This window comes from Pipra filicauda, unplaced genomic scaffold, assembly GCF_003945595.2.
Source record: "Pipra filicauda isolate LSUMZ 115617 unplaced genomic scaffold, ASM394559v2 scaffold117_size3949168_pilon, whole genome shotgun sequence".
NCBI classification, from domain to species: domain Eukaryota; kingdom Metazoa; phylum Chordata; class Aves; order Passeriformes; family Pipridae; genus Pipra; species Pipra filicauda.
In genome coordinates this window covers 1,714,078-1,739,816 of record NW_024103629.1, presented here as the reverse complement: position 1 = coordinate 1,739,816, position 25,739 = coordinate 1,714,078, and the positions used below count along the sequence as shown (strand labels likewise).

General features: G+C 36.1%; 1 protein-coding gene across 1 annotated transcript in view; it reads right to left on the bottom strand.

Annotated features, from left to right (window-relative positions):
• ARHGAP42 (Rho GTPase activating protein 42) overlaps positions 1–25,739 on the bottom strand; it is a 150,551-nt gene that overhangs the window by 106,359 nt on the left and 18,453 nt on the right. Inside the window, exon 2 of the mRNA XM_027739048.2 lies at positions 9,074–9,169. Within this exon, the coding sequence (XP_027594849.1) occupies positions 9,074–9,169 (96 nt within the window). The remainder of the gene's footprint in view (positions 1–9,073; positions 9,170–25,739) is intronic.

The following is a 25,739-nucleotide window of genomic DNA, read 5'->3' as shown; positions in this document are numbered from 1 at the left end:
TTAAAGCTTTTAATGGCTGTCTATCCCACAGCATGTGGGAACAACAGTAAGAATAAAACCCAAACAAACCCACACCCAACAATTATTCAACTACCACCACTACACTTTTAACAGTCTGTTAAAAATACAGCTGCAATGTATCTACCCTGTATTAGTGTCCTACTGTATTTATAAAAGAAATACATATTTTGAAAAGATATAATTCTATTTGAAAATTTATTTATCTTCTGTAGCATGGATTCTGTAGCAGGGATGTGCTAGAAAAAGTGAACTCTATACTCTATTGCTATAGCACCTCTGCCAAAAAATGGCATCCTTGAAATGACAGGAGAAACATTTTAAATCATCTAAGTAATTTCTTCAATTTCGTTAGGAACATGGGACTGAAGGATCTCCCAGGACATCACTTGCTTTCACAGAGCATTATATCAAAACCTTTTTACAACTGAGTAACACTTTTCTTGTGTCTCCTCTTCCTTCTACTCTTCTGAGAAGGGGTGGAGGCTTTCGGGACTAGTCACAAGAAATATTCTATTTTTGCCATGCTCTCATATAATAAAGAGATAATGGTTTTAGATAAGTGTATCTCTACGCCACTAAAAAATGGAGTTTTACATTATTGTATCTGCAAAAGAGAAATCAGCCTCTATTTCCACCTGATGGAGCCACATGCACAGAAGTCCGGGGGCTGAGCTCCACAGCTGCAGAACTCAGCAAGGTGTAGGGAACAATATTCAGTACATTATGTTTTGTCCAACAGGTAAGAAGTGATCTTAAAGTGCTTCTGGAAACCTACTTTGAAACAACAGCAGCTTGAATAGGCCCCTATTAAAAAATAACAACGTAACTTGCTATACCATAGCAAGTTCACTTAATCCAATTAATCTTTACCTCAACTGAATTAACCATTAACCTTTGACTTGAACAGGTCCAGCTTCTCCAGAGTTGACTGATATCCTGCTGTTAGACTAAGAACACCTCCAAAAAACCATGGTATATTCAGAAATAGGTAATTTCAAAGGTAGGTTCTGGTTAAATCAGATTTCAATCCTCTCCTGCTCTCCCCTCCACCCCCTTAAGAAGAACTCTGATATAAATTGACTATGAATGCAAATCTTTCATTCTAAGAGAAGAATTGCTACTTCAAGCTCAAGTTTTTTCAATGATTAAATAACAAGACAATGTGGGAAACAACCACTGGGCAACATACATTGTTAAACTGCAAAAGTAATATTCAATCATAGCATTCCATCAACAAAGGAGTTAGAAGTAATTATGACTACATTTCAGGCTTGCCAATCCCCAATTCTTCAGAGGCACATCCATACTTTAAATTAAGGAAAAAACCCTGATTTTTCAATCTTTCCAGCTGTACAAACCTTATCTGTGTGTGGCTCTTTGCGGGTGCTGAAAAAGGGGAAGTAAAAGGAAAAGCAATATATTCAGAATGCATCTGAGAATCATTAACACTGTTTTTCCGATTTGTAAAATTTGGTCCATTTATTGCTTGAATGGTAAAACAGTTTAATTAGGAAAAATATTACCAAATACTTCAACGGATGTTAGGTTTGCCATAATTACTTTGTTGAATTTAGGCCTACAAAGGGATCAAGAACTTCCTGTGCTTAAAACTCTAATCCTTCACCCTACTTGCTCAAACCTAAAGACAAATATCTCAAAGGTGAGTTGACCAAACCACTACCAGTTTTTGAAAATGAGTTTCTATTGCTCAAGAGGTAACTTGGTAACTTGACAGCTCTAAAATGTTATGTATTATACACAGCAACAGTACATATCAGTTATTTTCAAAACAAATCTGTAAAGCAATTCTCTAGTCCTCAGTTTGTCTCCTCACAGGCATTCATACTTTCACTGGAATGACCAACTCTAGAAATAATGGAGCTAAGTGATAAAGGAGTGAAAAAGAGGTATATTCAAGGTATGGAATAAGGGCAATAAAGTAGAATACAACTATAAGAATCCAGAAGATCAAAGTATTAATGAAGGACACAAAAGCTACTTCATCTTGATCTGTGAGTGGTATGGATTTGTCCATTCATCTAGTCAGCTGTTCAAATGTTTCCTCATTTTAACTCCTTAGCAGAATGCACCAGACAACCAAAGTTATTGCTGTCCATTGCCTGCCTCAATCTCTTTCTGTGAACAGCATGTGCTCCAAGGCAAGTGGCATCAGAGACATCACAGTTTGCAGTCCAATACAATAAAATGAACTAACATGAATTTTAGACTGCCTTAGCACACCAGTATGCAAACTGCAGTGATTTGGGGGAGCTCCTACTTCACATTCAGCTGCTCTTGACACAGAAGAAGGGTAGGACAGACAGGAGTGCAGTAACTGCATCAACCACATCAATCTAATTTTTTTTCATTCGAATATTCATTTTACAGTAAACAGGAAATGGAGCATGCAAATTCTAACAACCTTCTGATAGGTATCAGAGAGGAAGAAAAAAACAAGGACTGTGTTGTTGATCTTATTTTACCTTTTCCTCCCGAACAGATGAAGGCCTATTGCAACATTATTTTATTTCCTGCTTTGTCAATCTCATTTGACCTTCCAAAGCAAGGACAAGAGCTTTGGGCTGGACCAACAGAATGACAGCCTTCACTTTCTGATGCAGATGTTGTTTTGAAGCCTTGATGGGATCCCAGCACTAGCATAAAATCACTCATTTCTTAGATTCAAGAAACAATAGTGTTCCGGAAACAGGTGACATTTGTTTAAATTGTCAAATATGCAACAGGGATAAAAAAAAAAAAGGTAGGAACACGAACAACAGATTTTAAACAAACCCTTTAGGCATTTCACACCCTGTTTGCGTTGAGATCCTCCCATAATTTGTTACTGTTTAACTTTTGTAGATAAAAATAGTCCAATAGCAGTACCAAAGAAGCCTGTCCTGTGATCTGACAAATAGCTTATGCAAAGTTGCTTTGAAAGTCACCTAAAAAGTTAATCTTAGAATTCATTCTTCCAGCTGGAGGAAAAAGAGCTGGCAAATCGAAGAAGGTAATTACTGTGGAAAAACAGCATCCAATCTTTCTATGCAGATTCACTCTCCATTGTAAATAGCTTTCTAGTCTAATTCAGGACTCAACCCTTCCCCACCCATCTAAAATAAAAACACCTTTTGTAAAAACACTTGTCTCTAATATGTTCCACAAGGTCAACAAGCTCAAGCACTAGAAATGTTATTTGGATGATGCCTGTGCTAAAAAAATCCACCCCTGGAACTCTACCATCAAGGTGGTGGCAAGATCCTCTTCTTTCTTTGATTGGATAAGGCAGTACAGACCTGACACGCTGGAATTAATTTTAGACTCATTTGGTATTTGGTAATTCCATTCAGAAACCCATTTACAAATGGGAATTCAGTACAAAGGAGGTAGAATATCAACCCCAAGAAGAACTTTATTGAACATCAAAGCTAACTTCAAGTGATTAAGGAGATAACCTGCAAGAAATCCAAGTGATTCAGACCGTAGTTGGCTCAATGGCAATTAATAAAAAATTCAGAAAGAGCCAGGCAAATTCAAGAAGCCATTACATGCCACAAAAGCTAATAGCTTGAAATCATGAGTAGCCTGACCACTACCTTCTCAGATTCCTGATTAACCTCCAAAAGACAGTGTCTTAACTTGGAGACTGCAATGTCCAGATTGACTGTCAAGATTTCTCTCCAAACATTGTAGGCAGGTCTAAAGCTCCAACAGAATTTTTTTGTTGTTTTAAATTTATTTAAATAGAGCATTGTATGTACAAGTTTGTACCATTAAAAACGGAATTTGGGACCTCAATGTCAATTAAATTTTCACATTGTTAAAAAGATGGGGGAAACGAAACTGAATTTTTTTTCTCTTTTTTTGTGTAGTTTTATACACATATTTCCCAGGACAGCAGGACAGATCTCTTTGCTACTTTGAATTACAGGATGCTTGTCCTCTAACAGGCTCTCCAAGAAGGCAAAGTAAATGCTGACTGAAAAGCATTGTGCATGTGGATGCTCACTACAGGAAAACAAGAAGACTGAGCTTCTGGCATCATTGCTCAACTCAAACAAGAGAGCCTTAAAAACACAGCACTGGATTCTAACAAACAACTACTATTTACATTTTGCATTTGTTTGTCTTTGAGTTCTCTCCGGTACATTTTAGTTGATTTGAACTAACTGCTGTACACAACATAATTGCTGAGTATGAGCTAGCAGTTCTGTAGATGGTTAGCTGCTAGCAATTTAACAATCCCATGAACAACCTGAGGTGTGAGTCAGCAAAGATCACATGAGCCACAGTTGCTAGCAGCAAGAGAAGAATTCAGTTGCCACAAGAAAAGATAACATGTTTTAGAACTTTTGACCTATCCTTTGTGGCTCAATTAACAATGATTTCATAGATCGTCATAATACTATTACATTCTTAAATTAAGCATCTGATGCTACCTGAAACATCTGTCATAATATATTCTCTTCAGGAAAAAAAAAAATTCAAAACCAGCAGTGACAGAGTGAATTACACATGCCTTTCAGTCCTTTTTTCTAAACAGTACATGCTAATAAAAACCAGATACTAAGATAAAATGCCAGAATATCAGAATGTATGTGTTTGCTTTGTCTGCTTTTGATTCTGAGCATGGTCTTATAACGTTAATATTAGATCTCACTGATATATAATTAGCTATAATACAAAATAGAAACAAACTTGTTAAAGGCACAAGCCAGAATTCCACTGAGTTAATAATATTTATTGTTTTCATCTCTAGCAGCCACAATCCAGATAACACAAACAGAATGAAAGAGGATCAAAACAGGGAGTTTCCTGGGGAACGATCCAGGTGACACAAGTTGGATAATACTAAGAGGAGCTGGGCAAGCCTTCTCCTTGCAAAATTTATTCCTGCACAGTGTATACTGAAGAAAATGAAAATTAAAAATACATGATCATTTAAAACATAGTTTTTGCATCCGTCTCATCTGTGTTACATTCCAAGTTACCTATAAGGTTTGAAACATGAAAAAATCGTGCATCTATTTTACACAGAACTCTCACTGGGCATGAGAAATGACTGATCTCCTTTACATTCACTGTCAATCTGAAGTTTTGTGCAACATATTATTTGCAAAGAGGGCTGAGAGTAACTGTGCACAGGGTGATGTGTCTAAAAAGAGCAAATGGCAAAGTGTTATCGTCTTGGTATTTCAGTCTGAGGAAAGCACAACTGTTAGGTGAGGGAAGCAACACCCTCTTCTCAGAGTAAGGGTAAGTTATATCCAACCTTCATTACTATGCCTTTTTAGTATTAATCATTCGCTGTCATTCGTCATGTTATTTTTGCTTTGAAGCTGCTACTTCTGCAAAACTTTTCAAGTGCACAAAAAACAATTATAGTTTGGTTAAATCACATGCAACTGGAGTTAATAACCATGATCTGCTATCAAACAGTATGGCCTACGCATTTCTGCAGATCACATGCTTCACATGCATTTCAAAACAGAGAGAGAAAGAAACAACACTAGCAATTGTTGCTAGCTGGTTTACTTTTTAATGAGGAAAAGCTAGTAAAGCTGGCAAGCACTGTTTCTCAAACCAAATGTGCTGGCAAAAAACTGAAAAAGCTTTTTATAGCATAAATCCTTTGATGTTCACAGTTAAAAAAAAAAAAAGAAAAAAGAAAAAAAAAATCAAGAACAAGCCAGCCTGCTTACCCAAGAAAGTCAGAGGAATTGCTTCCAACTCATGCATAAAATGATGCTAAACTGGGCATGGTATATCTGAAAGTGGCTATGTAGATAAAACTGGGTAACTTGCAACAACATGGAAAGACTACCTAAAATGCATTATACAGCCACACAGATTTTTTTGTCAAAGAAGAATACTTCTATGGAAGAATTAAACCTTTGTAAATAAAAAGTAAGAAATCATCAAAATTGGAATTAAAATATAGAAATTAAAACAAAAAAATAGATCACTGGATTCAATAACAGATGGATTAAAATAAATATTAAGAACACCACCATAATTTTGTTTACATGGAGTGTGTCATAGAGCTTAACTAAAACTACTTCTCATGTATTCTGTGTAAAGGGCTTATTGGAATAGATGAGTTGTATTAAGAGAACAACTAAAAAGGCACAAGTTACAGGAAATGCAAATAAAACTGCTGTTATTAGATCTCAGGTTGGGGAAAAAAAAGTAAAAAACTTATGTTGTGCTCAGTTACTAAACAGAGACCTCCAACTCTAGTATTGCCTCAAAACAAGTTAATGGAGCTATCAACTCAGTTTCAAATATTACTGGTAAGAAAAAAAAAGGAAAAAACCACTTAAATCACTCATATTTAATTCTGAAAAAAGATGAAACTTTTCTTTAAATAATCACATCTTGACAAAAGTCTTATTCAGTGGGTGAATTTCCAATGGTAAGGTGGATTAGGGTGTATTTTAAATGCCAAGCTTGAAATACAAATGTAGTCTCTATATTAAGCCCCTACGTATATGGTGTTTTATTACAAAACTTATCGAGTCAGAGTATCACTGCACACTGAAGTAGAACTTCCCAGTGGCCTGCTCAGTTTTAGACATTCTTAAAAAAAGGAGGTGAAGGCAGAAGGAGGTACAGAGAAGGATTCACCTATACAAAGCTGTCTTTGATGATAAGCAAACATCTAGCTTGGTGGGGCATGTTAAAGATACGGATAAATTCTAGGTTACTGCTCTAGGGAGATCAAAAATTGAGTCTTACCCTATAAAAGCACACAGTATCATTAAAGCTCTGTTAGACTTGAATTTGATTTCTGTCAGTTTACCTTTTACTCTTACAAACTTCTTTGATGTACATGACAATCCATCAGGACAGTGGTGCTTTAGAAGCTAGAAATCCCTTCTTTGAAGCTTTAAGTGAAATAAATCAGCTGTCAAACTTCATGAACTCTGTTTTTTTCCTAAATAGTTTTAAATGTCTGTTTAATGTCCAAACAATAAAATATCTTTTCTTTGCTACATTCAGGTTACAAGTAAAATGAACGTTGTCGTTGTCCTCAGTCACCTCATTTTAAATGTAAAACTCTATTTCTTTAAACAAGTTATTGACTAAATCTATGACATATAACTGAGATACTGTAGATTTAGTTTAAAAATATGTACAACATAACTTTAACAGACAAGAAATAATATGTAGAATGCCAAAGAGTACATACACCATTTCTTTGCCTCTTTCCAAGCTTGATACTCTTCAAGAATGTATGCAGTTTTATACCTGAGTAGCAGCAGTTCAGTGATTTCACTACCCTAGTTTTACATGTCAGTAAAATTAAACCTCCCCTCCCTCTGCCTTGCCAAAAGCTAGTGGGCAACAGTGAGACAGTGACCAAATACTAGTCATCTGTGATGACAGTTTTCTGACTATGGCAATGTCGTAGGGTGAGGATGAGACAAACCTTGCAGGTGAAAACAACCAGACTTTGTGTCCAATAGCTCAGTTAGGAAAAGGAAAAATTGATGAGAAAGAAGACTTGAAATTAGATTATAAGAAGACATATACTCAGTGTGGTCAGTTGACCTTGGCTAGACATCAGGTGGCCACCCAGCCACTCTATTGCTCCTCTTCTCAGCCGGACAGGGGAGAGAGTAAGATGGAAAACAACTCGTGGGTATGGATAAGGCAGTTTATTAAAGCTGAAGCTAGGGGAAAGCTTGTGCATGCAAAAGCAAAGCGAAAGATAACAAGGTTTATTCTCTGCTTCCCATCAGCAGCAATGGTCAGCCACTCCCAAGAAGCAGGGCTTCAGCACGTGTGACGGTTCCTCAGCAGGCAGCCATTGGAGAGAGTGAATGCCTGCCCTCCTGCTCCTTGCCTTAGCTTTTGTATCTGAGCTGATGTCATATGGTATGGAATTTCCCTTTGGTTAGTTTGGGTCAGCTGGCCTACACGTGTCCCCTCCCAGGACCTTGCCCTCAACTAAGGAAGGAATGTTACAGCACAGATGCTGTGCTCAGCAGTAGCCAAAACACTGGTGTGTTATCAACACCCTTCTAGCTACCAATGTAAAGCACAGCACTGTGAGGGCTATATGGGGAAATGAACTCCAGCTCAGCCAGACCCAATACAACCTGAAAAAGGTTAAATCCGAGTTTCCTCTCTGCATTACATAGAACTTTTTTTAAAATTGCTAACAAGCTCTACGTTCCCTCTTGTACTGCCAAATAAGTTATTTTTAGAAGCCACTACTCTTTAAGAACCATGTTACTTCCTCTCAGATGTTTTGGCAGACACATGGGGGCCATGTGGTATGTAAGACTCATGACACTGAATTTAGCCATTCTGAAGATGGATTATAATCCAAATTTTTTACCAATGGGACTTAGAGCACTCCAGCTGCTGTGCTACTGCCCAAAAGCATCACTACAACCACAGCAATGCCTTGCAGTAAAGACTGACGGTATTTCTGAATCCTGGAAACGTTTCTAGGATTAGACTGTTGAGGGAAGAATATTTTGATGACATTAAAGAGGCTTATGCTGAAAATAAGTTATGCTCTTCAGTTCTGCAAGTACAGAATTTTTGGGTGTGCACAGAGGCAGAACATTAAGCAGCTAGTAAATTTTATTGGCAAAAGTTCAGACAACTATATACTTAAGAATGCACAAGTTGTAAAGAACATATTCCTCTTTTGGACCCTTAAATACTTCCTCTGTCTTACTAGGCACTTAGGTGCTTTTTTTGCAGACTTATGTTACATCATAGGAATTTTGTGTACCTTTTAGTAAGCCATTGAAAACGGTCTGAAACATAAAAATAGCACCAGAATTTAGAGGATTCACAGTTGACTCAGCTGACAAAATACTGCTAAATATTTTCCACTACAATGAACTCCTCGTTTTTGACATGTATTTTTAAAGAATTGCATGATTTCTACTTATTGAAATTTTTCTATTTTTGTGACATGCACCATTAAAAAGCAACTGTGAACTGCCCCACTATATTTCTGATAACATACTAGATATAAAGAAAAGCAGTATAAAAATGTTACTGCAAGCAGAGCAGAGAGTGTACTTACCAATATTAATTTCATCATCCGTTTCAGCATCTCCAATACACTCAAACTGAAAATCTTGTAAAGACTGTGAAAATTTTTGCACTGCTATGGATAAATCTAGAATTCAAGAAAAAAAAGAAAAACAGAAAATCAGAATTACTCCACTACAATTTCACTGGAGCAAGGTTTCATGCATTTCTTCATTAAGTACTTTTTCTGTTTACCAGGCTTCAATCTAGTATCTTTTTTGGACAGTAACCATCACCACTTCAAAATCAAAGTACCTGACATATCCCAGACACCTGTGAAACATGCTGATGCCAGATTTCAAGCATTTAAACAGGTATTATGTTGGCAACTGAAGAATAACAGTACTTCTTGAAAAATAAAAAATTGGTATAAGAAATCAATATGCAGTGATAAATTGCATATATAAGTAGAACACTGTTTAAAATACTGCAAGATTAGTTTGCAGATTAAAATAAAGCTTATGACAGTTTTTTCATTAACATTATCAGAATAATTACATTCTAATTATTCTGACACACAACACCGTACAATGTTTAGTGTAAAAGCTTTGTAAAATGAAATTGAAGAGAAAAAATAAACCACAAGTGCTTGACAATCAACTAGGCTGTCCATGGATTATGAGCACTATTTTTGCTGAATTACACAAAGCAATCCAAACTTTATAGCATAAAATTTCATTATAATTGTACACAACAAACCTAAATAAAGAATATCAATGTAACCACATAAATCTATTCTGTCCTTTTTTTTCTTTTTTTTTTTCAGCTATGCTAATAGCAAATGTAGAGATGAATGTGATAATGAAAGAACTTCGTCAAGACTAAAAACACCACCAGTCCAGATGAACTCAGAAAACCAGTAAAAACTTTCTATGTCCTAGAGGATGTATCTGTGGTATCTATTTTGATGTTAGGAAAATTGACAATTAAGATTTTGATATCTGCTAAATATAAGTAAAATTTATGGTAAGGATAAGTTATGAACAAAAGCCAGTTTGTAAATTCTGTTTCAAAAGCATTACATATATGTCTCCATTCTTGGGGATGTTCAAAAGCCACCTGGACATGGTCCTGGCCAACTAGCCCTGCTTGAGCAGGGGGGTTGGACCAGATGACCTCCATAAATCCCTTCCAAGCTCAGTTATTTTGTGATTCTGTGATTTCTTTAACCCTCTGTTATTGTAAAGTCATAAATATTCATTTACTCAATGTTGGACACAAAATTAGAGGGGTAACCTATTTCCAGGCATGAATAAAACCTAGTAAACACAACCACACACATACAACCACAAAACATCATTTAAATATGAACAATCTCCAACAGTAAGAACCATTCCAATATCCTAAATGAAATAAGGGTTGAAAAACCTTTCAATCACCTCCAAATACAAATCCACACAGTAAGCCAACTGATTTCTTTTTTAAAGGCAACCACTATCAAGTAACAGAATCCCTACCAGGATTTTGCCGTAACCCTGTATTTATTCAGTGCCCTGTTCCTTTTGTGTTTTTACATGCAGTTATAGAGTATATTAGTCCAACAAGAGAATCATTAGTCTTCAGACAATACAGACATGAACACATTTTTTTATTGTATTAGTAAGGAATTCAATACGTTTATCTAGTAAATTACTGGGGTGTAAAGAACTGGTAAACAAATTTTGTATCTTTTTGATAAATTGCGTGGAAAACAGAAAAGAACACATCCTTACTTCATCCTTACTGAATATTTCCTACTATGCTGTACTGAAGGTTATATTATTAAATGTATTAAAAGATTAGATGCTAAACACAGTGTTTCCTACTCTTGTAGAGATGAAAACAAAATAATCTTTATAAGCTGAAGCACTGCATTATTTTATGCAAATACAGTATCTTTGATAACTAAGTAAATAATTGTTCTATAGCTGCTAGAAAGCTCTAAACTTGAATTTGTTCAGAGTAAGAAGTTTTAAATTTAAAGGGAAGAAACAGTTTTATTGTTGGCTATTTCACCAGATTACTACAATGAGTCCTAAACCCTTGTACAAAATTGCTGCATACCAACTGATGCCAAAAGGAATTACATGGTCTTAAGGTGACTCAATTAAAAAGATTCTGTATTGCAAGTGCACTGAAATGTAAAAATTAACTATCACTAATAGGAATGCAGATTTATTTCCTCTGGACAATCTCATGGACTGCCCACGATAAACAGCATCTCTGTGAACGTGAAAGGAAATGAAGGAGGCATGGACTCTCCCCTATCACTCTTCCACATGTGCAGGGTTCAGTGGAACAAATGTCAAGGGAAAGGAAAACAAATTATTAAAATATCCAAGGTGGAGTCTCCATTTTATATCCTGGTTTAGTGATTCATGATGTCAATCTTCCTTTCAGTGTGCCAGCAAATCAGACAGTGCTCATATATTTTGAGCCTGAAGGAGGCATATTTAACCTACCTCAGAAATTGTGGGTATGAAGAATGTAATAAATAATTACAGAGTTCATTAGATAACTTGATAAAATCATTCAGAATGATACGATTTGGAGATGTCTCCCTCTATTTGAGACCTATTCTAATAACTTGAAAGGATTATAAGATACTGTAATGAGATTAAAACTGTTCAATGTAGCAAAGAATAAAATGAAGTTCCAAGATCAGATGTTTCCTGTGACACTAATTTACACGTACTGTAAAAAGTTAATTTAACCTGAGAGCCTAAAAAATAGTATTATACAAAAAATTTCATTCCTAGAGACTAGAATAAGAATTACTGTGCAAGACCTCAAAGTTCAACACTGCAGTTGAACCACCAACACTGGACCAAGAGGTGTAATTGGTTATATTTATCACTTTCTTTCTTAGGAACATTATCACTTTAAATGATTACAAAAGTCACCTAGTCACAGGAAGGACCAGTTGTGCAATAAGCAGATCTTCTTTAAAAGATATGAAGATTCAAAACTGAATTAAAACAGATTTAAGAGCAACGTTGTCTCCAATCAAGAAGAGACAAATGATGGAAAAAATCAAGGAAATGGAGCAGAGACTTCACCCAGCTCCACAAGATGTCACTTATCACTGTATAGCCCAAAGTCTTAATGTCACCAAGAGCCCTGTGAATACATGCTGCTGCTGCCTCCAGACTTTGAAAGGTAAATCATCACTCCAAACAAATCACCTTTTTAGCATCTGCAAGTTATGTGACACTATAAGTGTTACTCTTACTCAGCATGACCATTGTGAAGTCATGTCCCTCTTTCCATTGAATCCATGTGAACTAGGATATTTCACTTAGCCTATGACAGAAATTTTCTTTCAAGCAGAGACAACTGATCTTCTAAGTTACTATAAAAACGTCACAAGCGTTATTGACTAGCAGTACAACTCTATCATACAGGGAAGGACGGTTGCTCAAAAGTCTCAAAGATACCATAAACATTGTTGATCCTGCTCTTCTGCAGGTACTCAAATAATGTAATATCTCTGAGTACTAGCAAAGGAACGAAAATGCACTCTGATATCACTTATTTGCCAGAGGGGTGAACTGCTAACCAGCAATTGTTAGCATGTGTTTTCTGAGAGTAGTCACTTCTACCTTTTGTTCACTGTTTTTCCTGATTCCAAAGAAGGATTCAGTTCAGTTTTGCAGTGAGGCATATACTCAAGAGTAGCCATCTACACACTACTTACGGTCAGTGGAAGGAGATAAATGAGACAGAGTTGCCTGTTTTATTAAGGGCTGCAGCAAGACAACTCTGACAGAGAAAGTACTAAAGCATCATACTACAGTGTGGCGGGAAACCATAAAAGGGTAATTGCAGTTAACAACAACAAAGTAATATAACACCAGTATTAAATATGGATACATATAATATCAACCATCAGTATCATAGTGCTAATGAAAGAATCAAATCAAAGTCATCACCCATTCAGGAAAGCTACCAAGGAATCAGGAAATGCACTACTGTATTGTACTTCTTCCTAAAGTTTTATACTTTTGATCAATCTGCTTAACATATTTATTCAATAAAAAAAATGGAAAAAACCCTCTGAATCACTCTAGAAGTCAGGGTTTTTTACGATTTCCTTTGTTTGAAATTGCCAAAAATTAGCATGTAATTTGAACTGTAACATATTGTCTTATTTTAAGCATCAGATAGGACCTTACAGATGGATATAGGGCGATAAAACTATGATCCAGACCCTTTGTATTACTAGAACTGTTCAACTTTCTTGTCCTAGATTCATTAAAAACATAATAAAATAATTTCTTATATAGAGCCTTGAGGAGGAGGAGGAGAGAACAACGCATTTCAACAATGTGATGAAACGATGGATGCTGTTACCTGAAAGATGGAAAAACGAGTGTATGTTTTGGCACAGCATATCACAACAAGAATCAAGTCCTTTGACAAGATTTCTACAAGTTGGGAAGCGCAATCAATTTTTTATTGGGCTGGGGAGGATGCCATGTGTGTGGTTTTGCCAGTCTAGTGTCTGGAAGAACAGAAGAAAGCCTAAGCTTTGGATAGTGATCAATCAATCTACAAAAGAAGAAATTTTATGCACTTGCTAAGGACCCATATCCCCTCCCTAGCAGCAGCCTGAAAGAAACTGTCCCCAGCAAATACATCAAAGTCTTTCCACTTGTTTGCTTACAAAGATGACTTCATTAGCAAATGCAGTTCCAATAACTAACATTCTTCCCGACTGATGTCAATCATCGCGGAAAAGCTTGGTATCATTCCCTGGGTTAATAAAGAAAAACAGCAGTTGAAACCTAGCGAGAAAATTAAACATGCCTAAGTGAACTTCTGAGCGCCAGCTGGAATGCACTAAATGGGACTTCAAACAACAGATGCTCTGGTTAATATAGTAACAGCAACATATCTGTCGATCTGACATAAAGCTAGTTATTATCACATGGCTTCAAAGACAGCAGAAACAAAGAGGTGATGGTTGAGCTGACAGGATATTACAGACAATTCTTCAGTCAGCTGAATTTCAGGGCAGTTGAAGACTTGGAAAGAAGACCACGTATGGTCATCTTTGGTGTTCCAAACCTCTGAGGAGTATGATTCCACTACTAGATATGATTAGACACATTGTGGTGCCATGCTTGATGAGCTATTGCATTTGGTAATGCATTGACATTTAAGTTTATTAAAACCCAAGCTACTCAACAAAACTGAGCATTAAGGCACCATAACACATGAATAAAACACAGCAGAAACTGAATGATATTTCAGAGTACTTGATAAAACAGCATGCTGCTATGCAGAAAATAATTTATTTAGTTCACTGACTTCTATGCCTCAGTACCTGAAAATGAGTTATCAGTGTGGGGGTTTTTTTAATTGTTTACAAATAAATTTATTTTCTTGATTTATTTCATAAGCAACTCTCATGCCATAAAAATTTCTCTGGCTAAGTTATCTAAACACTTGAAAAAAGTAGTTCTATATCAGAGACATTATTACTGTGACACAGCAGCTATGAGCATGATTTGCAGCATTCTTACCACACTAATGACAGAAGGAAGCATTTAAAAATTCATATAAGTGAAAAAAGGGCTTTCAGTATTATAAATACAAATCTGTAAAACACTATTTATTCAGAAAAATACTTGGGCGATACATGACTCCTCAAATAGTTCATGACATGTTTCTTTATAGTGAAGATGAACAGGGAACTTCCTTGGCTTTGTTATTTTATGAGAGAACGAGCTTCAAGGATGCGAGCTATATCAACAGCCAGAAATAAGCTGGAGAAACAAGAACACCCCACTGAGAAGCACTGAACTTCAACAGCTTCTGTGTTTGCTACAGTCAATTCGATTGTAAGTAGAACATGTCACAGTGGGACATCTTTTTTCCACATCATAGACAGTAAACACAGCAGCTGGCAGTACAATTACATTTAGGCAGTATGAATGATTAAGCAGTTAAAAGCAGTGATCATACAAGATAACATACATCACTACTATACTTCAAATTTCTTTCTGGTTTAAGGGTTTTCTCATTAAAAATCCCAGTTTCATTTTTCTTAATTCAGAAAACAGCACCAAAATGCATTTTCTTCACAGTTTTTGTCTTTCTGTTGTTCATCACTCACTACTAATTTAAAACAAAAAATAAATGAAGATCAATGGATTTAGGTAATTGTCATATACAGATAATCTTTCTATTTCATAACATATATGGTAGCAGGTCAGCACAAATAAGAGGACCTCAAAAGGTCTTACAAATTAGCCCAGTAACAACCCTGAGCATGGGAATGTTGGCACATGTCAGTAATGAAATTAATTCCTTCCACTGTACATGAAAAGAATTCTGGGGTTGGCTGCCAGAACAGGTAATCCCAACTTAATAAAACATCACCACCATAACACATATCCAGATCACCTATAGTTAGAGAGCAATTTAAAATGCCCGTTAACATGGCTTTTAAACACCAACAAAAGATCTGTATAATCAGTTGATACAGCTTCTGACATTTTTGGTTTCATGACTTTCGATACTAGAGTCCTTCTTTTGCATGGAATATTTTCCATGTTTCTTGTATTGTTAGAAGTCTACTTGACGAAATCATTTACACACACTTGTTACCTTTACTTCTTGGTTGAATTAATTTGTGGATTAAGTTAACTTTTCTGATTGTCATAAGAAAATAAAGGATGACAAAAAAAAACCCCAAAACAAAAAGAAAGAATTCCCCTGTTATGAGTAATCACATTTTATCAAAAGAATTGCAGAATAATTTAATTTGGTAAAATGCAGGGCAGGCTGGCATAGAGTAGAGACTATGTGCAAGGGCTGATGGAGCGAATGCTGGCCACTTGCTGTAATACCTTCTAAAGAAGCCACAAAAAAAGACCACAGGGGAATACAGAATCCAGTGCCCAGTGCCAAACATTTTGAAGCTTTAGGGCCATTGCTCTGCATTGACACAGTCTTTCATTGTTGCTCTCAATGAACTCTTTATTCCCTTTATTTGCCAGCTTCATCAGTGTATATATTCTTTGCCAACTTGCTATTCATGGAACAAAAATCAGCAACTAAAATAAACAACTACCTATCCCTACAATCTCACATTACTTTTCCACCCTAGGCTCTATGTTTTGCTCTTAATTTCAGGGAAGCTAATTTCTTCGCACAATCTCCAGGGAAAAGACATCAGGAGAATATGTCAACATGTAGCCCATGCATTGCTGCATTCCTGTGGGGTTACATAAGGCACTATAGCAGTGTGAAATTCTTCAGAGTCGTTCTCTTAGCCATGAATATTTCCATGAGAAAAATGCACAATTTACTTTCCCATTCTAGTAAGCACTGAGAAATCCCCTTGATCAAATGCAGTAAAATCCCCACTTTCTTAACACTATGATGCAAGAGCTATTGAAAAGTCTGTATGTTCTATAAACTTCATAGCTATTCTTACCTACATTTTTAAGTCACAAGTTCCTCATGTTAGAAACTTGTGCAGCACTTTGGATATTCTTAGTATTTCTCTATGGTTAAGAACTAAATCCAACACAGTCTTGAAGACATTCCAAGAACAGAACACTGACATTTAATGAAAAGGGGATTTTTATGCCACTTGCATGCTTACTTGATAAAAACGTACTAAAACTTCCCTGAAACATAACTGTTGAACCAAATAATATACATACAAAAGACAATGTTGGCAATATTCCACCCCTCTCTTCAATATTCCTCTCCTTAACTCATCTGTAGATAACCTTATTCATATAATCAGGAAAACAGAAAGAAGTGGATTTTAGTTTAGTATGCAAAAGCTGTAAAGCGTATAAAAGAACTAACTTGTTTTGACTTTGCATAATTATAAATACATGAAAGAATGAAAATGCAACTAAAAATGTATAACCATCAATGAGGATGACACTGATATGTCAATATGCTTCTCTAAAGTTAAGGCAAATATATACTTCATAGTTCTTTACCATATTGATTGATGTAACTTTATTTTGTTTCAATACTCCCACATTCTTGTATTTTATTTCTGATTATCTCATTGCTACAAAATTCATTACTTTAGTTTATAACACTGTTTAACAATACTGCTGCACTTGATTGGAAGACAAACTGACTATGCAGGGAATTACCACAGCCTAAGCCTTCCAATCATCAAACCATATTCACAGAATTACACTTTACAAGTGACTAACCATATGGTTAAAAACAGAACAGAAAATTTTGCTTTTTTACAATATTTTTCCACAAATACTGTTAAAATTTTTAGAAAGCATTTGGTTTCATTTTACTTCTGAAATTGTAAAGACTGGTTGTAGGGTATAACTTAGTACTATTTCTAGTATATTTTATTTTTATAAATTACGTTCACCAAAAGGTTTCTATACAATGACAGTTTTGCAGATATGCTTATTTTCATCCTGTAAGTTTTTTGGCCAAGATCCAATGTAAGGATTCCAATATTTCTAAAACTGGAATATTCCAGCATTTTTTCTGTCTTGGAGAAAAAGAAATATCTGAAAACAAGCATATTTCCCCGTTTTTTTTCTCATTCTCAAATAACTGAATATCAGCACTAACTCATCTGCACTCTTTCAGTATTTTCCCTGTCTGCTGATAAAACTATTCCATAGTTCTCTATCAGGACTATCTCAACTCTTTAGCCTAACTTTTTCACCACTCAGTAAGGCATATGAAACACACTCAAGAGGAAGCTAAAACTGTATCTGGTATGACATATAGTAAATAATCACTCCTTTTCCATCTTCCTTGTTTAAGGATGTATCTGACATTCAAGTTGCTTGCTTCAGTTGAGGGTTCTATGCCACCCTTTCCACAAGCCTACTGCCTCTCAATATATGTTCATACACTCTCCAGAGGGATGCAATTTGCTGCTCCCTAACTTACCATGTACACCAGAGGAGTCTGGGTCATGGTGGCATGCAAGATCTTATAGCTGAGCCACATGATGAAACTTTTGGTCATGCAGTCATCACACACTAATTCTCACACTACAAAAGCATATTAACATTAATAGTGGCAAGAGCCTTGTGCAATCTCGGGATGATGTAACTCAAGACTGCTCTAAAATCTCAGATGTAAGTGTACAATCTCTTTCAGATGCCTGTATTGCTAACGTAAATAGCACACCAAGGTATCCAATTCAACAACACACAGTAGTGTAGAACTCTTTGGCCAACATCAAACACCGTGCCCATGCCATATTCTCTCCCTTTTTTACATACAATTAATTACAGGTTTGTTCCAATAGTCATTTGAATTACCAACAACTTGAAGCAACAGCCTTAGTGTAAGATTATACAGAAATCCTAAAGTATTGGAAAAAGCTAGAATGTTAACTTTTCCCCCTACACCTTCCTTTTTTTTTTTTTTGGTTAGCTATTCATATCTTCTTCTATATCATTTTACTTTTAACTTCGCATATTTTTCTACCACTCCATTATCAAGCCTAGGTTCCTAAACTTTCTTCACTGCAAACTTGCTTTGACCCTCAACATACTTTCTCTTGCTCCTTCTGGGGATTTTAAATGCTCTTTCATGATCTTCCACATTCTTCCCCCACCCCATGGATGTTTGTTTCCCAGAACAGCGTCAGCCTTTTCCAGGGAGCTGGATCCACAGCCCAATCTTCCCCCCCCAGACTCTTTCAATGAAAGATGGTTTATCAGGCTTGCTGCCTCATTTCTCACTCCTCCTGGCACATCCCAGTGACAGTGAGCAGGCAGAGAAGCACCACAAAAAAGAGGACAGAGAAACCAAGAGCAGATGTTGCCAGAGGTTGAAAAAGCAGAGAGTGATTTCCTGTCTGGTAACTAGGGAGTTGCCAGAAAAAACATGGGAATTCCCAGATTTCCAATGCAACGTAACGTATTGGTACATAGATGATTTTTTAGTAGTACTTTAAAAGACACTTTTCTCTGTTCTTAATCCTAAAATGTACCCAGAGAAATTTAAAAAATGCATGTGCCTATTTATAGAAACACAAAGCAATATATGATATTAAAATTTCACAATATAATTAAAGTCTATGCTGCAACACATACATAAGGAGACACAGTTCTGACAATTTGGACAAGATCAGTTCTGCTAGTTCAGTGTGGTGTACGTGTAGAATGAGATGCAATTTTCCCACTACCATCCCTCCCCAAATAGGGGAAAAAATAAAAATAGGGTTATTTCTGGTATGAACAGGGAGCTTTAAGAAGCTGCTTCTAGGAAAACCAAGAATAAATCAGTGCAGCAATTATCATGCAGATCTTCAGCTGTAAAAATTTCTGCAATATATCTTCAAATGCCTTTATGTGCCATGATTTTTACTGTAAGTAGATTCCCCCATTCTGAGAAAAGAGCTGCTCAAAAGAGGATCAGTCACATTGGCCTGTGCTGGATGGCGGGGGAGGGATGAAAGGAATGAAAGCAGTTATCAAGGCATTTGTAAGTAGTGAGCTCTTGGAACAACATTAGAGTTGAGGGTCATGGGAAACAGAAGCATTGCTCACCCTTCTTCCTGGCAGAGTTTTCTGCACTTAGGCAACAAAGTAAAATGTGTTGTAAGACCAGAAGGAGGAGGAGAGGGAAAAAATTAAAATGTGTATATTTAGCCCATTTAAAAGGGAAAAAAATACTACCATTCTGCTTTAAAGGAAATGAAACACTCTCTCTATGAAATTCTTTCAGGCTCTTAGAGCTCAGGAATACAACACTTGATTAGATTCCTTTGATCAGACAACTAATACCACAGTCACACGAACTTCAGTACTGCACATAACAGGGTTGGAGTGTGGGCGGTGAGAGTTCTAACACACACACACGAGCAGATGTAAGTAACATTTGTTTAGAGAACCAGATATGCACTTCCAGACATGGAGAACAGAACTGAGAGCCCTAATCAAGCAGGATTTTGTTCAGTGACGTTAAATGTCACTACTTATCTTGACCAAATTTGGTCTAAAGGACTGACTTGCATTTGGTTTACCACAGAGCCAGTTCACTACACAGCCACTTCTCACTACTTAGAGAGAATGGATAGCAAACACATCAGTCTCATAGAGCAAACAAGCTTAACATGCTACTTAAACCCTCTTCTACCTTTAAAATATGAAAGGAATTCAGAAAATGCAGAAATGAGAGCCATGAAAGCACTTAAAAGCCCTAAAGATACATTTTTAAGGGTTTAAATTAAACCACTTGCAGTATCTTAAACGCGAAAATCTGTAACCAAAATACCTACATTCTAATAATGGGAGAAAAGTACCAGCCAAATGAAATATGCTTCATTAACTAATGAAATGCACAACTACTTCACCAGGTGATCTCCTGTTTGTACAGCTCAGGAATGAAGCATTCCCAAAGAGTTTGGAGTTAAGGCCAATTTGCATGTGACTATTTCCTGAACAGTTAGTTATGTAATAGTTTTTGCACCTTACTTTCCAGATATATTGCATTCAACCAGAGAGAAAGAAATAACTCCTATAAAAAAACAGTACTCATATGACGCTTCTCTCTATGTAAAAAACTATTTCAAAGAGTAGACTCTTTGTATTAAAAAAAAAAAGAATCAGACTCATTTTGTTGGACTTTTTTACTTAATTAACTTCTCAAACAACACTAAGGAACCTGAATGACCTTTTGCTGAAGTCTGTCTAGTTTTTCTTAAGTCAAATAACTTTTAAGAAGGACCAATGAGGCTTCTATATATTTCATCTAATGTTTTTTTCAACTTTTAATTCTCTGGAATTTTGTTCTACTTTCCTGTCACAAAAAGATTTAGGAACATTTGACAGAATCCTCTTGTTATCTTCCTGGCAGAGTGACATCCTTTAATTAATAATCTTACCATCCATTAGTACTAGTAGTGTTTATATTACGGTATGTGTGATGAGTTCTGAACTAACTATTATCGCTCACAAATGAGACCTTTTCATTAAACCAGACAAATAATAACTAGGTTGTTTTATTACTGTACATTTTTAGGCAGCACCAGGAAACAAAATAAATACTAGTAATTGTATGGAATTGAGGATAAAGAAACAGAAATATCATTAATGCAATTCCATCAAGCCATGAGAAACCTGAATTTAAAAACTATGTACAGATTTTGTCTTACTCCTTGATACCATCCTTGATACCAAAGATGCAGGGAAGTGAGACAAAGGTAAATGTAAGAAAGAATACCTTGTTTAAAGAAATGCACATGCAGTTATCAGCCTGAAAAGGTAACTGGGGAGCCACAAGAGCTCTATAAAATCACAGGTAGTACAGAAAGGATGGCAAGAAGCAAGCTCAAAACAAAGAAAGAAGATGCTTTTTCTTAAAATATGTAGTTAAATAATGAATCTCCCTACCACCGGATGCTGTGGATATAAAAATTTATGTGGGTTTGAAAAAGGACTAGACAAGTTCACAGAAAAAAAATCCACTGAGAGCTATTAAAGATATAACTAACCCCTTGCTCAGGAAATCTTCAAGCCCCAAACCACTGGAGGCAGTGGAAGCATCACTAGGTTCTTCCTGCTGTTATTCTCTACCCTAGGCAGTCAGTGCTGTGCATGAGAGAAAAACACAACTCACAGCAAAGCACTCACTCATATCTAAAGACAGGATGCAACACCAGATAAGCTTCATGTCTGACTCAACACACTCGTTTATGCTCTCTGTAGGAAGATTTGGACACATATATTTTGCAATAGCTTGAATGTCTCAAGACACCGGTAGCTGATCACCACCATCTGCTAGTAGGAGGTTATCACTCTCATGGATGAGCCGATACGCCACCAGGGGTAAGCCCTCTTTAGCCATGTATCAAGGGTCATGTATTTTACCAACAGACAAAAACAAAGGAGAAGGAGCTGAGTTCACACTACAAAATTAAGGATCATGAAAATTTTTTATCTTGCTGGCTGAACCACGGGTGATGTTCTCCAGTGTATGAGCAATGATGGGCAGATGAAAGCTGTATCATCCTCAACTGCTCCAAAACCGGAGGAGGTAGACCATTATGCCTTTAGTTATATTATAAGGCTGTAATTCTCCCAGCAAGAACTTGTTTAGCGATTTGTATTATGAGGTAAAGTAAGCATAACTTTTAACAGTAAAAATAACTCCATTATTAAATAAATAGCTGACAAAAAGTTGATTTGGGCTACTAAGCCCAAATAGCTTGAATGAAGACTGATTATACAGCTTTACTCCTTGCACACATTTATTATCTTCACCCTCCTCCTTCAAAACTTTTCCTAACTTAGTTCTTAGCACAAGGGCGATCACTATGTAGACTTTTATTCATGCTTGTTTTTTAACTCAGAGTGCAGTATTGCTCTCTCCTTCTCCCACTATTGCTCACTGCATACCATCCAAGTCTAGTTATGAACACAGAATTATCTCAGTCCTCAGGCAAGCCAAATCTAGAAAAAGAAGTACATTTCTATGTCATATCCACCTATTTAATAGATGGAGATAATGAAATCAAGACTGCCTAAGGCCACACATACCAAAATGGTGATTAGGCCTTGTTGGTCCCTACTTGATGCACATTATTGCAGATGCCATTCCATCAGACCAGGAGATGATAACCAGAGCTGCAAACAATGCAGCTCCCCACACTTCTCCATCTCTTAAAGGAGACTTCTGCCACTTTTTTCTTCCAAGGAAGCATAATTTTAAAAAACAGTTTTATATTAAAAGGAGAGAAGAAAATCCCAATATCATTAAAAATAAAATAAAAAAAAAAAAGCAGCACGACATTATTTTGATCCATATAACGTGCGCCCTACAGAATGCCCAGTTACTCCAGTTACAGCAGTTGTGCTTTCTATCCAAGTCAGCCTCCAGGAAAACAAGAAACACTCCCCACACAAACATGCCTGCTTGCTTAGCTGTCCCTTACTAAACTTTAGTTCAAGTATCCTTAAAAAAAAACCAAAAACAGAAACAAAAGAAAACTGAAACAACACCAGGACAGAACTATTAAAGTTGTCACAATTAAACTCTGATGTTTCTTAATCAGAACAGTTTATATTTGAATAATTTTAATATAAGATTTTTGTATATAAAATGTTTCATCAGTTTTCAGGTGCTGCAGGATATTATTCCTCTTTTTTAAAAACATATGAATTCCGTCTAAGATTAATTCCAACTAAGATTTCAATCTAACTTCATCACAGCTCAATCTCAAGAATCAGTGTCCAGGGGAATACTGAAGAGACAGGAAATAGAGAGTTTCCTTGTTTGCATAAGAGTTGTAGAGGAAGCCCAGACAGGTTTTCTCCAAGAGAAATGGGAAAAAATCCTTCTTGAAAGATACAACACTGACATATCTGATAACTAAGCTTTTGGAAAATATCCACCGAGCTTGTTTCCACAGACGGTGGAAAAGTCAATAATGAGTCAATGAGTCAATAATTTACTGGGAGAATAAAGAAAAAAAATAGAAACACTTTGAGCCTGAACGAGTTATTTTATATTAAAGGATTCATAATGCAAAATTTGGTGTTTAACCGTAAAACTGTATTTTTATCCAAAGACTGACTGTAGAATGTCCCTGACATCACCATATTATTTTCTCTCCAGTATGTTGTAAGTTGCACTTAGAGTACCAGCTTTGCATGGCTCACAGTTTGTTGGCTTCATGGATTTCCATTCCATCACAGCTTCCTGCTCTCCCTTTTCTCAATGACAAGTGGTTTAATGGAGTTGTAGATTCCATTTCAAATGCCCAGCAGAACTTAACATGTTGACTTCTCTAGCCTCTATTTAATACAAGTGGAAACTTCCATTAAATGATAATTTCCAAAAAACATGGGAATTCTTAGCAAGCTTAAAACCAAACAAGCTCTGCAACTGGACACAATTCTGAAATCATCAATTCTTTTTAAAATGTGACTGGAATTCTCTGTAGGGCAAAAAGTTACAGCTTGCCTAGAAAACATTTGTTGTTTACAATGAGCAATAGGAACCAAACAAACAGAGCACAAACATAGTAGTTTGGATTTTAGACATTGCTTTCCAAATGCAGTATTTTTTCCTTCTGTGAGCATGTAAAATGCTTTAACTGCAATGGATGGCCCTCTCAGAGCTCCATGTCTCTTGACTGTATCCTTTTTCATCTGCAGTTGAACATGTACATAAATATGAATCAATGAACAGTCTGTGGTCTTTCAATTACTCAAGAGACTACATAAATAGCCAAATAAAACACCTTCTTCACCAAACATTCATGTTAGCTTCCTTGACATAAACAAACAGAGCACATTAAAATATCATCTGCAAGAGGAAAAAACACAGCAATAAATAGGTGGGGTGGGGTGGTGGGGAAGGAGGAGGGGTGTGATGTTTATTATTTTTAATTCTTTTATTTAATATTACAGCAACCAATAAGCAGATGGCTTTACAGATATCTTTGGCTCTAACATGCAGTGCAATACATAGTTTCTCCAAAGAAGTCAATTTGACTCTGTTAATTGGTTTTGAATTCAAGACCCCCAATCTACACATTGTCAAGAGAGATCATAATGACTCCTGCTGACTGTTGTAATAGCTCAGCTATTAAGGACTCTGATCCTTTGGCTCCCTAAACATACAATGTATCATAACATCTCTTATCAAGCCAATTATTCACAAAGACAGGCTTGCTAAATCCTTTTACAAGCACCTTCCAATAGAAAACAATACTCCTGGGATCCATTCTGGACAGACAAGTGACCAGAACACTGATAATAATCGGAGCTACCTCAGTGCAAGCTGGTCACATTCATTACTTAGCAGCCAAAAAGCTAGTAAGCTTAACTTTGATATCATACCCCCAAGCTAAATATTTAAGTTAATCTTGTGAGTTCTGCTGTCAATCTCCATAGTGACCAGAAGAGAAAATAAAAAAATATCACTGTGGAATAGTAATTATAAACTGGATACAGACAGGTAAAGACTGCTCTTGAAATCAGTGTGGGAAGCAGTAATTTTAAATACTATGGATGAGAGAATCAATATGAAGTTTGACATAAACAGTCTTATTGAGAATTATTTTCCTGTTGATTTTGGAGACCACCAAGATATGTACACAGTTACTAAGAAATAGAACAACACCTAAGTCAAACAAAAACTAGGACTTACAAGTGCCAGTTTTTCAGTACGCTGAAGTTTCCTTTTTTTTTTTTTGGTGCCATTCCTTCCTCCTCCTATTTCTAACATGAAAAATGAAACTTCTCTTCCCTCAAAGCAAAACAAAATCCAATAATAACTCTCAAAAGTTCAGCCTTAGCAGCAAAATTTAGTAAAGTTTTCAAATTAAGAAGTTGCCTTGAACTGAATTACGCAAGAGGCTAAAAGATTATGCAGCTGCTAACTTTACTAGTTGGTGTATAGCTTCTCAAAATATATCTGAAAAAATTATTTTAAAATTCATGCTTTTGTCTTACTGAATGAAAAAACAGAACATGTTTCTGGATGTGCCTAATAGCCATACCCTGCTTTTTATCATCTCTCCACAGGCAGGCAAAGCAGAAAGGCTTGAGAGAGTTTTGCCTTGGAATAAAGACTTACAGGTTGAAGCCCTGATAACTTTCAAGTGTATGTGTATATGATTATTGGAAGAAAAATAAAATAATAGTACATTTACTGCAATAGTCTAAACCAGTAGTTACCTAATATATCCTTATCAGAGC